Genomic DNA, 15,644 nt, shown 5'->3' on the forward strand with positions numbered 1-15,644 from the left:
TAAATTAGGCCAAGGCTCAGACTTTAAACCAGCGAACATATCCTTATTTTGTGCCTTTGGTTCTTTAAACCTTTGAAAAATACATTAGCCATCAGATGACAAATGGCTTAATGGCTTAATGGCTTAATTTGATGTTTGGAAACCCATTAAGAACAGTGGAGAAAAGCCATGGCTTTTCTCCTAAGAGTTCACAGAGATGGTGAGTAGGGATGTCCCGATACCAATAATGGTATCAGAATCGGGTCCGATATGGCGCTCATGTACTTGTACTCGTGCTCGTAAAAATGCTCCGATCCCAAAACCATCTAACATACGAATATCATTGCGTAAACATTCAGTGCACAAATTTATATCATGTTATGTCCTAGTGACGCAGCAAAGGCTGCGATTTATGAGATATATAGTTTGCATGTGTGTCATGCCTTTTTGAGCTCCTTGGCTCATACACAGAAAACACCATAATGAAACTCTTTAGTTGTAGCAGATGAAAGTGAGCAGTGTGCTAAAAATCTATGTAGCATGCAGCACATACAGACTACATATCTATTTAATTAAATAGCAGGTTTTTGCAGTTTAATAATCACATTGGGTCACATAGCGACCTGCTTTTCAGGAAGAGAGAAGCAACCGTTTAAAAAAACAGATAAACTTTCAAATAAAAGCTTTTGCTTGAATAAAATCTCAATTTATATGGAAAAAAGTATGACAGAAATATATCACTACTGTATAGTTATGTAATATCAACTGTAATACTACTACTACTAATGATAATAATACTTTGATAGTAATTATATAATATTCAAGCAATATCTCATCTGTGAGCAGTGTTGGGTGTAACGCATTACTAAGTAATTTATTACTGTAATTAAATTAATTTTTCATTGAAAAAAGTAAAGTATGTGATTACTCTTAATTTTTCAGTAATTTAATTACAGTTGTTAAATACTGTATAGACTATAGAACAATTTTGTATAAAACAATAGTGAATTTAAAATCAAAATTGAATGTCTTATGTTAAAATGTATGTTTTCTAATTTAATGCAGCCCCCTTAAATTCTTTGGCCAGTTCATGAATAATTTGTTTGATTTTATATGATTTATTTGAAAGAATTAAAAGAACAATTTCATGTCTATAGTTGTATTTTTCATGCAATTACTTTTCAGACAGAGTAATTAGTACAGTAATCTAAATACACTGTTGAAGATGTAATTAGTAGTTAGTAATTCATTACTTTTTTAGAGTAACTTACCCAACACTGTCTGTGATGCTCTGTTACGCAGCACTTTATTTGACAAAAATAACTCCAATGTTGTATTTTATGATTGTGATGTGAGGTTCTGTATAAAAGCGCTTAATTTAATAAAATTAAATAATATAATATTATGTTGAAAATAACTTTTAATTTGTCTAAAGTTTTAACAAATTTATTTATTTAAACACCATTTTGATAATAAAATTTAAATAAACTGTTGATAATGGATATCAGAACAAAATGAGAGAAAAAACAGGTATCGGCATCAGTATCGGTGAGAACCAAAAAGGAAGTATTGGTACTTGTACTTGTTTTTTTTTAAAATGGTATCGGGACATCCCTAATGGTAAGGGTTACAGGAAGATTAATATTCAGTTGTTCAGTTTTGCTTAAAGGAATAGTTCACCAAAAAATGAAAATTCTCTCATTATTCACTTACCCTGAGGCCATCTCAGAGGTGTATGACTGTCTTTATTCAGCAGAACACAACTGAAGATTTTTAGAAGAAGTTAGAGCTCTGTCAGGTCCTTATAATGAAAGCACACAGGTGCCGGCAATTTGACGGTCCAAAAGTCACATTTAGGAAGCATGAAAGTAATCCACATGACTCCAGTCGATCAATGAATGTCTTCTGAAGCAAACTGATATGCTTGTGTAAAAAATAAATCAATAATTCAAACGTTATTAACTTTTAAAAAGCGCTTCCTGCCAGCAGCTGACGTGAAGCATGACGTAAGCGCATCGGCGAGTTCATGCAAGAATTCGAAAGCATTGCTTATTTACAACAGAAGAATGAACGTCACACTAAAGTTCGGCCATTTTAAACCGCATCAGAGCCCTGGACGGAAGTGCCGATTTAAAGTTAAAAACGTTTTAATTACCGACTTGTTTCTTACATAAACCTATCGATTCACTTCAAAAGACATTCATTGATCGACTGGAGTCACATGGATTACTTTTATGCAGCCTAAATGTGACTTTTGGACCGTCAAAGTGCTGGCACCCATGTACTTTCGTTATTAGGACCTGACAGAAATCTATCTTCTTCTAAAAATCTTCATTTGTATTCCGCTGAAGAAAGACAGTCATACACATCTGAGATGGCATCAGGGTAAGTAAATAATGAGAGTATTTTCATTTTTGTTTGTGTAAGGGGTCAACAGCACAAAGCACTTGGATGGTTTTAGTAGACATGTACTGTGTCAGAACTGCTGATTTAGCAGATGGTGTCCAACTTGTCTAACCATGAAGACATCATCAGCAGCCTTAAACAGATATTCCATTACCAGCAGGTGAAAATGTGATCACTAGAAACATCACTAGGTCTGCAGTTTCTTGATGTGTGTCGGCTGCTCCCTCTTCCTCTTGGAGCAGAGGTTCGAGCCAACTCATTTGTGCTCTTGCTTTTCAAAATTTTCTGTCTCATCTTATGATGATGTTCTCATTTTCTACTCACAAAAACCTTTCGGTTTTCATTGCAGTCTTTCTTCAGTCCATTCCTCATCGCTGTCTGGAGAAAAGGTTTCTGAAAGCATTGTTGTAGTTCTTGTTAAAGGCCGTGTAGATGAGTGGATTGAAGAAGGAGTTTGAGTAGCCCAGCCATAGAAAGACACTTTTCCAGACAGGGGGGATGTCACATGAACAGAGCGGAATAATGAGCTCTGCAAGGAAAAAGGGAATCCAGCAGAGCACGAATACACCAATCAGGATGCCCACCATCAGAGCCGCTCTCCTCTCTTTTTGCTCTCGCCACGTCTCACCATCTGTCTGGAACGATACAGTGGCGTGACGAACCGTAAAGGCCATCTGTGGCTGCCGTTCTGCCTCTTTTACCTGGCAATCAACAAATAAGAAGATTAAGAAATGTATTGCTACTGCTAATGGGGTGCACAACTATTAGAAAATATAATTTGCTCAAATTAGTGCTCTAACTTGTCATCATTGGAATTAGTCCATCTCTCATACTGATAGCAGGCAACTATTTTTGCTTTCTTTCAACCCATATCAACTCTATCCACACTGTTGTGTTGTAGGCATAAATGCCAGTATATCTGTGTTTTATGTGTCTATACATCATATTTTTCAACAAACCTTATTGAGCAGTACTGGGAACATAGCAAAAGACTTAAAGATTCACAGAATAATTTCTCAATCTATCAATAAAGTTACATTATATAAAATGTTACATGGAGCAAGATGAGTATTTCAGCCATTGCCCAATGAGTGAGTATCATAGAGAAGAGTTCGGAAAGACGTGGTAGTTATATGAGGAGAAATGCCAAAAAAGATTATTACTGGGAGAAACCCAACCAAACACAAAAGGTTTAAAGCTGCTATTGGATTAAAATTTTGCTGCAAACTATGGCAAAAGTTGTCCATGTGAGACTATTCAACAGTCTAACCATTAATGTTGACATGAAACATGAAGTGCATCTTTATGTGGCAGAGTTAGTTTAATCAGCACATAAGCTTGCATGAAAAATCCTGTATTATTTCCCTTGAAAGCAATGGTGCCTTTTACTTTCCAGAGCTCCCACTTCATTGTCCTCAAGTTTCTAAATAAAGCCAATTAAATGTTATTTCCTGCATTTCTTTGCAAAGTTCACTATGACAAAGTCACCAGCTAACAGGTCTTGCTTCAAAGTTGTACCGCTAAATTAGAAACATAAATAATATCCTATTTTATCGTTATTAAATTTGCTTTTTTAGTTTTCACTCAAAATAATAATTTAAAGATTTATGCATTTTAATTAAAAAACTAAATTCCATCAAATTGAATCGAGTAATCTTGAACAAAACTAAATAAATCTACGGTAACACTTTATTTTATAGTGTCCTTGTTACAGTGTAATTACTCAAGTTAGTACTGAGTAATATTAATTAACAACATGTTCTTACTATAGGTTTATGGTTGGGGTATGGGTTTGGTTTAGGTTTAGTTGCTTGTAATTATGCATAAATTACTGTTATTACTTTAGTCATTACATATAATATACGTAACAAGGAGACTGTAAAATAAAGTGTTACCAAATCTAAATATTTTAAGTTTTATTAATTTAATTTTGTTAAAACTTACACAATTCAATTTGATGGAATTTTGTTATGAAATTGAACTGCGTGAATCTCAGAGAGTACAGTATATTGCTTCTGCCCTTTAATTAAACATTGTTTGTGTATTGCATCTTGTTTGTAGGTACATTGAGCTTTTAAATTTGTTTTAATAGCTTTTTGTTTGAAAGGATGTAGTTGGGTGAGCAGAGTACTGTGGCAGAACAAAGCAGAACAAAAACACATTACCGAGTATCTGTCTATGCATTTCTGACAGATAAAGAAGGCAATGGGGCAATTAATAGATTTTTGGGTCAGTGCAAGTGAGATAAATTGACTTTTAAGTATTTTGTGTGAAGATGCATTGAAAAGATGCACAAAATGAAAGGAGGCAGTGTGTGAGTATGTCTATGTGTACACAGCGATACGAGAGATAATGGAGAGGTTGTGGAAAATGTGGTCTGTTTGAGGTGAAAGCCTACATGATAAATACAAAACATTTGGATAAAATTAAATGTGTATGAGTATGATGTGCTCTTAATTGTGTAGGTGTGGTACAATATTTATGTGGCAAAAGGTTTCTATTTCAAATGATAACCAATTCTATTACAATACTGTATTACAGATTATTACAATACATGCATTACAATTAGAATAATCGGTAACACTTTACAATAAGGTTTCATTCGTTAACATTGTTAATGCATTAGGTATCATGAACTAACAATGAACTAAATATTTTTTACAGCATGTATTAATCTTTGTTAATTTTAGTTAATAAAAATACAATTGTTCAGTGTTAGTTCATAGTGCATTAACTAATGTTAACAAATACAACTTTTGATTTTAAAAATGTATTAATATATGTTGAAATTAACATGAACCAAGGTTTCTAAATGCAATAAAAGTTTTGTTCATTTTTAGTTCATGTTAACTAATGTTGTTAACTAATGTTAACAAATAGAACCATATTGTAAAGTGTTACAGAATAATCTATTACAATATTAAAATAGATTATTACAAAACATGCATTCTAAGATTATTACAATACATACAGTATAGATCTTTTTTTTAAATAGAACGCGTTACATTGTTAAAGAACTTAACGAAAATTCTCATCATCAAATGGCTTTCATTCATCACTACACAAAGAAAGGGTATACATTTAACAATGCAGACAAAGGAAAGGAATTAAAGCCAAGGAATGCAGAGACAGAAATAGTCAAGGAAGGAAAAGAATAACATTACAGAAAGAGAGAGGAAGGATCAACTGAACAGAATTAGGCCTTTATAGTTTATCTACATTAACACTGATGCTAATGTTGTCCCCTATGAGAAAAGAGGATGGACACGTATACATGTATATGAACACACAAGTAGACGCAAAGACACAAAAGCACCTATATAAGTTATTACTTAGAAAATACAATCACTCTAGTTTCACTATTGTGACTATACTCTGAAAGGTAGATGGAGATCATAACTGATCTCATATTTTACATGCCCATTTAATGACAGGATGTTGTGAGGTTTATTATGACATTAAATAGTCATGACTCATGTGGGTTTTTTAATGTGACATTAATTATTAAAATGTATTTACAATTTGGTGCGGAAAAAATGACTGGAGAACCAATCGAGAATACATCCATTTAAATGGGAACTGGAAGAATACGATTATCTTAAAAACACAATGCAGAAATGCATGTCTTGTTGCTCTGTGTGCGAACCAGTGAGGACCTGATTCTAATTGTATTCTCACTCTCGCTTTCTGAGCATGTGTGTGTTGGGGAGGGGACTGTGTGTGTCAATGCAGGGCCAGGTGTCAACTCCTGTGGGCTGAGTCTACCTTCTGAGAGAATAACTCTTCTGGGTTTGATCTTCATTTCTGCACTAATATTATTTTATCCCTTAGCTTTTTTCTCTCTCTGTATTTTCACATTTTTGCTTCCTCTGACACCTCATTAACTCGATATATCAACGCTAGACATTTACAAGTAAATCACCTGTGTGAATTACTTATTGCCTATTTGATGAAGAAAAAAAAAAAATCTTGATGGTGAAACTCCATTATAAATTACCCTCATCCTATTTAATAGTGAAAGCATTTGGAAAGCTAAAGTCCAAAATAAACTAAAACAAATAATAAAATAATAACAATGAATCATATCACATTGGATCATCTTTCATATAATACCATATATCATTTTTACCTCTATGACCTCAGCCATGGGTGTGATGGTATTGGTCTTGCGGGAGCCAATGCGGAACTTGGCAGCCTTGTAGATCTTCCAGTAGACGAAGAGTACCACGCACAGGGGCAGGTAGAAGGCTCCAAAGGTGGAGAAGACTGTGTAGGAGGGCTCCTGGCTTACTTGACAAGTCAGGCTCTCCTCTGAGTAGGTCTCACCCCAACCAAAGAGTGGAGAAAGTGAGATAACAGAGGAGAGTAGCCACGTGAGGCCAATCATCACATTGGAGATCCTTTTGCGTGTCTTAAGTGTGTATTCCAGGTGGCGCGTGATGGACCAGTAACGATCTAGGGCAATGGCTGTCACATTCCAGATACTGGCTGTGCAGCAGAGCACGTCACAAGAGATCCAGACCTGACACAAGGCCCGACCCAGAATCCAGCGCCGACCATAGAGCTCCCTGACCAAACTGAGTGGCATAACCAGTCCTGCAACCATCACATCCGAGATAGCCATGGAGGCAACCAGATTGTGGGGAACGCGATGAAAGGTGCGCACCCTCAAGATGGTCACCAAAACCAGAAGGTTCCAAACAAAGGTGGCTACCACTAGCATGGCTAGCAAAGTAAGTGTGAGAACACTGAACACAGAAAATGGACGGTACAAATTACCAGATTCTGAGCCACCAGAGAAATTTGCTGAGAGAACTGTAACATTCAGTTGAGTCATGGCGCCATGCAATGGTATGCAAACAGATATCTGGCTCTCATTTGAGGGTGAGGTAAAAATTATTTGTACTGCTTATGTCATCATTCTTGGTTTTATTGTTGGATCTTTCAAGTTCCTCCATTCAATTTGCAGGAGTTTGTTTTCTGAGTAGGCTTTAATTTCTGAGGAGTCTCTTGTCCTTTAGCTTACAGTTCTGTACATTGGGTGCACAAATGGTAGGCTTTTCAAAGAGCTGCCATGCTGATTACAGTCAGCCATTACATTATGTTTGGAGTTTATAGCCTTTGACAATTTAGAAGTTCATCTGAGGACACCCGTGTAAAGGTGTGAGAAGCCATCCTTCATCCTATAACACAAGAAAACATACATTAATTCATAGTTTGTGCCTCAAAATTATCCTAAAGTTAGATTGGCTGAAATAGAAAACTGACAAGCCTTAAAATATGGAGTCGAGTTGACTCACAGTGTTTTCACAAAATCTATACTTAGGTAACTGTGCCAGGGACTAGGGCTGGGTATTGATACAGATTTCCCAATTCGATTCCATTTCACAAGCTCTTGATTCGATTTGATTCGATTCTGATTTTGATTTGATTCTATATCGATTCATAAGTGTATATTTCAGTTATAATGTCCCTTTTGCTTAAATATGAAAGAATTTCCCTCGTAGCTAATGCTGTTAATTATAGGGTACCTTCTAATGGTACATTATGAAAATATACATATTACCAATTATATTTTATTAGTTTTTCATCATTTTGGTCACATTTTAGCTTTTTAAAAATGCACAAATCTATGTATTCAATCAATAAATATGATAAAATATTGTATATAAACTCAGCAAAAAAAGAAACATCCTCTCACTTTCAACTGCTTTTATTTTCAGCAAACTTAACATGTGTAAATATTTGTATGAACATAAAAAGATTCAACAACTAAGACATAAACTGAACAAGTTTCACAGACATGTGACTAACAGAAATTGAATAATGTGTCCCTGAACAAAGGGGGAGTCAAAATCAAAAGTAACAGTCAGTATCTGGTGTGGCCACCAGCTGCATTAAGTACTGCAGTGCATCTCCTCCTCATGGACTGCACCAGATTTCTTGCTGTGAGATGGAACCCCACTCTTCCACCAAGGCACTTGCAAGTTCCTGGACATGTCTGGGGGGAATGGCCCTAGCCCTCACCCTCCGATCCAACAGGTCCCAGACATGCTCAATGGGATTGAGATCCAGGCTCTTCGCTGGCCATGGCAGAACATTCCTGTCTTGCAGGAAATCACACACAGAATGAGCAGTATGGCTGGTGGCACTGTCAGGAAGGGTACCACATGAGGGAGGAGGATGTCTTCCCTGTAACGCACAGATGTCTTGAGATGTTGAGATGGTCTGCAATGACAACAAGCTCAGTCCGATGATGTTGTGACACACCGCCCCAGACCATGACGGACCCTCCACCTCCAAATCGATCCCACTCCAGAGTACAGGCCTCGATGTAACACTCATTCCTACGACGATAAACGCGAGTCCGACCATCACCCCTGGTGAGACAAAACCGCGACTCATCAGTTACAGCACTTTTTGCCAGTCCTGTCTGGTCCAGCGAAGGTGGGTTTGTGCCCATAGGCGATGTTGTTGCCGGTGATTTCTGGTAAGGACCTGCCTTACAACAGGCCTACAAGCCCTCAGTCCAGCCTCTCTCAGCCTATTGCGGACAGTCTGAGCACTGATGGAGGAGATTGTGCATTTCTGGTTAACTTGGGCAGTTGTTGTTGCCATCCTGTACCTGTCCCGCAGGTGTGATATTCGGATGTACCGATCCTGTGCAGGTGTTGTTACACATGGTCTGCCACTGCGAGGACGTTCAGCTGTCCTTCCTGTCTCCCTGTAGCGCTGTCTTAGGCGTCTCACAGTACGGACATTGAAATGTATTGCCCTGGCCACATCTGCAGTCCTCATGACTCCATGCAGCATGCCTAAGGCACGTTTACGCAGATGAGCAGGGACCCTGGACATCTTTCTTTTGGTGTTTTTCAGAGTCAGTAAAAAGGTCTCTTTAGTGTCCTAAGTTTTTATAACTGTGACCTTAATTGCCTACCGTATGTAAGCTGTTAGTGTCTTAACGACCGTTCCACAGGTGCATGTTCATTAATTGTTTATGGTTCATTGAACAAGCATGGAAAACATTGTTTAAACCCTTTACAATAAATATCTGTATTATCTATATTATTTGGATTTTTACCAAATTATCTTTAAAATACAGTGTCCTGAAAAAGGGCCGTTTCTTTTTTTGCTGAGTTTATCATTTTTTTACATAATAATAAAAAATTTTTTTTTACAATTTACAGGTCAGATATCGCTGATCAATACTCCACCACTATACTATACAATCAATGGTAAGTGAAACCTAAGCATTTACCAGCCAGTTGCCATATATATATATTTTAGTCACATAGCGTGAAATTTGGTTACTAATGCGAGTGATTTCCTCTCATTAGTGGAGGGTTACGCATAGAAGATCAATCTTGGGATTCAAGAATCGATATTGATCGAAGATCGTGATGCATCAGAAAATAGATATTTTTACCCACCCATACCAGGCACATTTTATAGCTTATAAAAATCAGGAGACACATCATAGTTGACAAGTTCACATTATCAATAGCACCAAAATACCACCAACACATCAGTTTCAACACACGCGGGGATCGGGTTTTGGACCATAGCTACTCTCCCTTCCGGGATGGCTACAAACCCCTCCCCCACCCACCATTTGGCAAATCGGACCACTCTTCCGTTCTGCTTCTGCCCGCTTATAGGCAGAAACTGAAACAGGAAGCACACACCCACAGAACGATCCAGTGCTGGTCGGACCGATCAGACTCTACGCTACAAGACTGTTTTGATCACGTGGACTGGGAGATGTTCCGGTCTGCCTCTGATGACGACATCGAGCTTTACGCTGATAGCGTCACGTGTTTCATCAGAAAGTGTGTAGAGGATGTTGTTCTGTCCAAAACAATATGGATCTACCCGAACCAGAAACATTGGATTAATAGCGATGTTCGCACAGCACTTAATGCGCGGACCTCCGCTTTTAATTCCAGGAATGCGGAGGAGCATAAACAAGCCAATTATGCCCTATGCTATCAGAGTAGCAAAACGCCAGTACAGGTACAAGACTGAAGGACAGTTTAACACCACCAACTCTAGAAGCATGTGGCAGGGAATTAATATCATCACGGACTTTAAAGGGAATAAAAACTCTGCCGTGAACACCGCTGCCTCTCTCCCGGATGAGCTAAATACTCTTTATGCACGTTTCGAGGGAAATAACACCGCCCTCGCAGAGAGAGCTTTCACAGCCGAAGCTACAGAAGTTAGTTCACTCTCCGTCTCTGTAGCGGATGTAACCCGATACTTCCAACGGGTGAATATCCGTAAAGCCGTGGGTCCAGATGGCATTCCGGGCCATGTCATCAGAGTGTGCGCGAACCAACTAGCTGGTGTTTTTACGGATATTTTCAACCTTTCCCTCTCTTTGTCTGTAGTCCCCACATGCTTTAAAACATCCACCATTGTGCCTGTACCAAAGCAATCCAAAATCACTTGCTTAAATGACTGGCATCCTGTTGCTCTGACCCCCATCATCAGCAAATGCTTTGAGAGACTAATCAGAGATTACATCTGCTCTGTGCTGCCTCCATCACTAGACCCATTGCAGTTTGCTTACTACAACAACCGCTCCACTGATGATGCCATTGCATCTACACTACACACTGCTCTCTCCCACCTGGAAAAAAGGAACACATATGTGAGAATGCTGTTTGTAGACTACAGCTCAGCATTCAACACCATAGTGCCCTCCAAGCTTGATGAGAAACTCCGGGCTCTGGGCTTAAACAGCTCGCTGTGCAGCTGGATCCTGGACTTCCTGTCAAGCAGACGCCAGGTGGTTAGAATGGGCAGTAACATCTCCTCATCACTATCCCTCAACACTGGAGCCTCGCAGGGCTGTGTTCTCAGCCCACTCCTGTACTCCCTGTACACACATGACTGTGTGGCAACACACAGCTCCAATGCCATCATTAAGTTTGCTGATGATACGACGGTGGTAGGTCTGATTCAATGATGAAACAGCCGACAGAGAGGAGGTGCATGCTGGTGTCAGGAGCACAACCTCTCCCTCAACGTCAGTAAGACAAAGGAGCTTTTGGTGGACTTCAGGAGAAGAGAAAGAGAACACAGCCCCATCACCAGCAATGGAGCACCAGTGGAGAGAGTCAGCAGCTTCAAGTTCCTGGGTGTCCACATCACTGAGGAACTCATATGGTCCACACTGAGGCCATTGTGAAGAAGGCTCATCAGTGCCTCTTCTTCCTGAGACGGCTGAGGAAGTTTGGAATGAACTGCCACATCTTCACACGGTTATACACCAGCACTGTAGAGAGCATCCTGACTGGCTGCATCTCCGCCTGGTACGGCAACAGCACTGCCCACAACCGCAAAGCCCTGCAAAGGTGATGCGAACTGCCAGACACATCCTCGGAGGTGAGCTTCCCTCCCTCCAGGACATATATACCAGGCGGTGTGTGAAAAAAGCTCTGAGGATCATCAGAGACTCCAGCCACCCGAGCCATGGGCTGCTCTCCCTGCTACCATCAGGCAGGCGGTATCGCAGCATCAGGACCCGCACTAGCTGACTTCATGACAGCTTCTTCCCCCAAGCAATCAGACTTTTGAACTCTTGATCTCTCACAATCAATATACATCAGCACTGCACTTTATTAATCTTATTGTCTCACACTGGACTGTCATAATTATATCTCTCTTAACAACACACTGGCAACTGACTATCAACCGACAGCCTGAATGTCAATACAGTACAATACAACCTACTATACATTTTATATATACTATATATATAATATATAATAATATTTATATTTATTTTTTTATTGTATAAAGTGTATTCCATATTGTGTGTATTGTATAATGTACATTGTATGTTATTATTTGTATATTGTGTTGTGTGTAATTATGTGTATATTAGATTTTAAATTGTGTTGTGTAAATCTGAAGTTTATTGTAAATTGGTATATGGCTCATCACTGTCATGACTGCTATGTTGCTCGGAACTGCACCCAAGAATTTCACACACTATTGCACTTGTGTATATGGTTGTGTGACAATAAAAGTTATTTGATTTGATTTGATTATGCAGGGTCTCACTCTGACCCTTAACACACTCTAAACTTTGCCCCACTTGCCACAGGTTGTGTCAGAGTAATTTCCAATGAATGTGCCCTCTGTTAGCGCAAATTATAATTGCATAATTGCATAGTGGAAAATGTGTTCAGTTTCTAAAACCTCAGCATAATGAAAAACTTTAGAGCAGTGGAATCCCTTGGTGATTATTCCATTCCCAAGTGTAATTGTTTGTTACATGCCCTTTATGGTTATCTGTGCTGAAATTTCCTGCCCCTTTTCCTACACTAAAAAAAAAAAAGATCTTGTGGTGATTATATACAGCAGAAAAGACTAAATACTTTCTACATTGAATAAAGTGTGTGCTTTAAAATATTAAGTAAATTCTACATTAGTATTAAATCTGAGCATGTATACTGTAAATGAATGCTCTAGTTTATAAGTAAATATAATATATGATTGTTTGTTATATTTACAATTCATCATCATGTATCAATCCTAAATTAGAAAATCTTGTCATGTTTATGCACTAATTTGAGTAAATTTCATTGGTAAATAAAATAATATATTTTACTAAACTTTTCAAAGATGGTGTTCCCAGCAAGCACTTGGCTTGAATAATTAATGAGCTTGCATGGTTTCACTGTTTTAAAGTTTATTATTTACATCATTTTAGTTGTTGATTTTGTTATATTTGGTAACTTTTTGTTTTGTGAAGTCTGAAGTAAATTTTCTACTCAAAATTAACCGTTCATGATAAAAAAAAACTATCTGACAATTGTTACCGTTATCGTACTTTGTGCACCAAGTGTTGAGGTTTGCGTGTGCAGCTCTGTATCTATTGCCTGTAATGCAAGGTGACATTGTCTAATAGGTAAAATTTACGAAGATTATGTAAGTAACATGTACACCAGATTTGTAAGTACAAGTTACTGTATTAATTACAAATTTTAAGTTAACTTTACTCACTCACTTTAATGAATATTATGTCATGAAGTTAAGTAGATTTGACTTACTTTATATAATTAAAAATTACTTAAATAAACTGTCCAAAAACTTGTAAATCTTACAAGTCATTTTTTTCAGTGTAACATAATTATGACAACAATTTATTTTAGCCAGTCAAGTGTTCTGTACAACAACTTGGATCGACAACAGTTTTGGTAAGCACAGAATTCTTGCATTAACTAAGAGAGAGAGAAAAAATGTTGGCTAATATTTTTCAGTATTTTGCCTTTCTATTAAATTGGCTTATTTATTATTTATTGCTTTGTAATTATGTCCATGGAGTCCTTGAGTTGTCAAATCCTCCATTGGTTAGATGTATTTCTAAATGTTTGTGAAACTGAATTGGTTCAATTATATGTAGCAAGAGAATTTGAATATGAATCTCCATATTGACCTTTCTGCAAAAATGTCAACTGCTAAAAGATCCATCCCCAGGAAAAAGCATCTTAATTCCAAAAGTACAGCCATCTATGTTGAAAAGTAGCAGTTCCTTCACCAGAGGCTGTCAAGGAGACAGACGTTATTATAGAGCCAAAAGGCTTTGATTTTCATTACTTCCTGTTTTATGCATGTGAAAATTGAACCTCTGCTGGCCTTTAAAACCCTAGGAGCACAAAGACCAGCATGCTTGTCAAGAGAGCTAAGTGATAGAATCACAAAGACATCGAAGGTCACGTGAAGCCATGCGAGGAGCAGACGTGTGAGCGACGAGCTCTGCGCACTTTGCTAGTTTTTAAATTATTTTCATGCTCCCGGATTTTGCGAATTCAACAAGAGAGAAACATGATCAATTCAAGGAGTGTAAGAAACTCTTGCATCAACGGAAGATTGCTTTTGCACTGATGTTTACTGGCCAAACTGAGAATAGATACGAAGGATGGCCGCAAAGTATTTACGTGTCCCAAACAAGCACTGTCCTTCATAAATACACTGGATTGAGTAAGCCATTTGGTGTTTCTCATGTGAGTGGATTGACTCGCTGAACATACACTCAATTGTCTGAGAAAGCTGGGCGCCCTTTGTTTCTGTTTGTGTTGGTTCCGCCTAGCGGCTGGAGTTTGTTTTGTGGAATAACACTTCTCCTTCAAGAAACTTTTGCATTGATGGAGGATCGCTTTTGCACTGGGGTTCCCTGCCAGATTGAGAGTGGATGCTGGGGATGGCTGCAAAATATGTACATGCCCACTCAAAGGATGTCTTTTATAAAGTTGACGGACTGAGTAAGTCATGGTGTATTTTTCATGTGGCCTCTGAGTGAATTTGACTCTTGACCATCCAAGGAACCGGGACGCCTGTTTTGTTTCTTTTTGTGCTGGTTCCAGCCTAGTGGCTGGAGTGTGTTTTGTGGAATAACACTGCTTTGGGACAGTTGTGGATGAATCTGTTAATTTTTGTGCTTATGCCTCCTGTTGGCTGGAGTTTGTTTGTGGAGTACTTTTTGTGGGTCATTGGAATGATTACGTCATCTACTGCACTCATAAACAGCCGGCTCACTGAACACTTGTTTGTCTGTCCAAGGAAGCTGAACGGCTTTATATCGGTTGGAATTTGTTTTGTGGAGGAACACACCTTCAGGACAGTTCTGTGAATGAATCTACATGTTCTTTGTGTTTATTCTGCCTATTGGCTGGGGTTTGTTTTACAAAGAATTTTCTGTTATGTAATTTTGCCTTACAAAATTTGTGCAGAAGCACCGGACTTGAGCAATCTGATGGCAAAGTTGCTGCGGGGGCTCTCGTAGGCATACATGGACCTTTTGAGTTTAGAGGGATTAACGCAGGTTGGCGCTGTTGTGCGCGGAGTTAATGCGCATGTTTTCTTTTTTCTGTTTGTGCGGTTCGGGGGGGAGTTTGGGGTTTGATTGTTGCACTAATGTTGGAATGTGGTCTGTATAATCTTGTTTTTGACACACAATTTATTTTGTCTATTATATCAAAATGTCAAATGTTAATATGACATGGGAAGCTTTCCATTCCAAATGAAGGACTTCGCTATGCTATCAAATTGTTTGAAATAAGAGATGGGGACATCTACAGGGAGAGATTGTAGCAAGTAGTTAAATTTTGGAATACAATTCATTTTAATAACATTAACCTTCCCAATCATAGATAAATGTAATGAAGCCCACCTGCCCACATCGCTCAAAATCCTTTTAATTAAAGGGTCAAAATTAACTCTAACTAAATCACATAAATTTGCTGGGA

General features: G+C 38.2%; 1 protein-coding gene across 1 annotated transcript; it reads right to left on the bottom strand.

The window, feature by feature from the left end:
* Positions 1–2,753: 2,753 nt before the first annotated feature.
* Positions 2,754–7,222, bottom strand: LOC127451852 (5-hydroxytryptamine receptor 5A-like). The gene is made up of 2 exons (XM_051716840.1): positions 6,515–7,222; positions 2,754–3,086 (listed from the first exon to the last, which is right to left on the bottom strand). Exons 1-2 carry the CDS (start codon positions 7,220–7,222, stop codon positions 2,754–2,756), a joined length of 1,041 nt encoding a protein of 346 aa, XP_051572800.1.
* Between the last annotated feature and the right edge of the window lie 8,422 nt (positions 7,223–15,644).

This window comes from Myxocyprinus asiaticus, chromosome 2 (assembly GCF_019703515.2).
Source record: "Myxocyprinus asiaticus isolate MX2 ecotype Aquarium Trade chromosome 2, UBuf_Myxa_2, whole genome shotgun sequence".
NCBI lineage: Eukaryota > Metazoa > Chordata > Actinopteri > Cypriniformes > Catostomidae > Myxocyprinus > Myxocyprinus asiaticus.

Bases quoted from the DNA above. Each gene is read 5' to 3' on its own strand.
- LOC127451852 (XM_051716840.1), bottom strand. From the start codon at position 7,222: ATGACTCAACTGAATGTTACAGTTCTCTCAGCAAATTTCTCTGGTGGC. The intron at 3,087-6,514 runs GTAAAAATGATA...GTTGATTGCCAG, and splicing joins CCATGGCTGAGGTCATAGAG to GTAAAAGAGGCAGAACGGCA.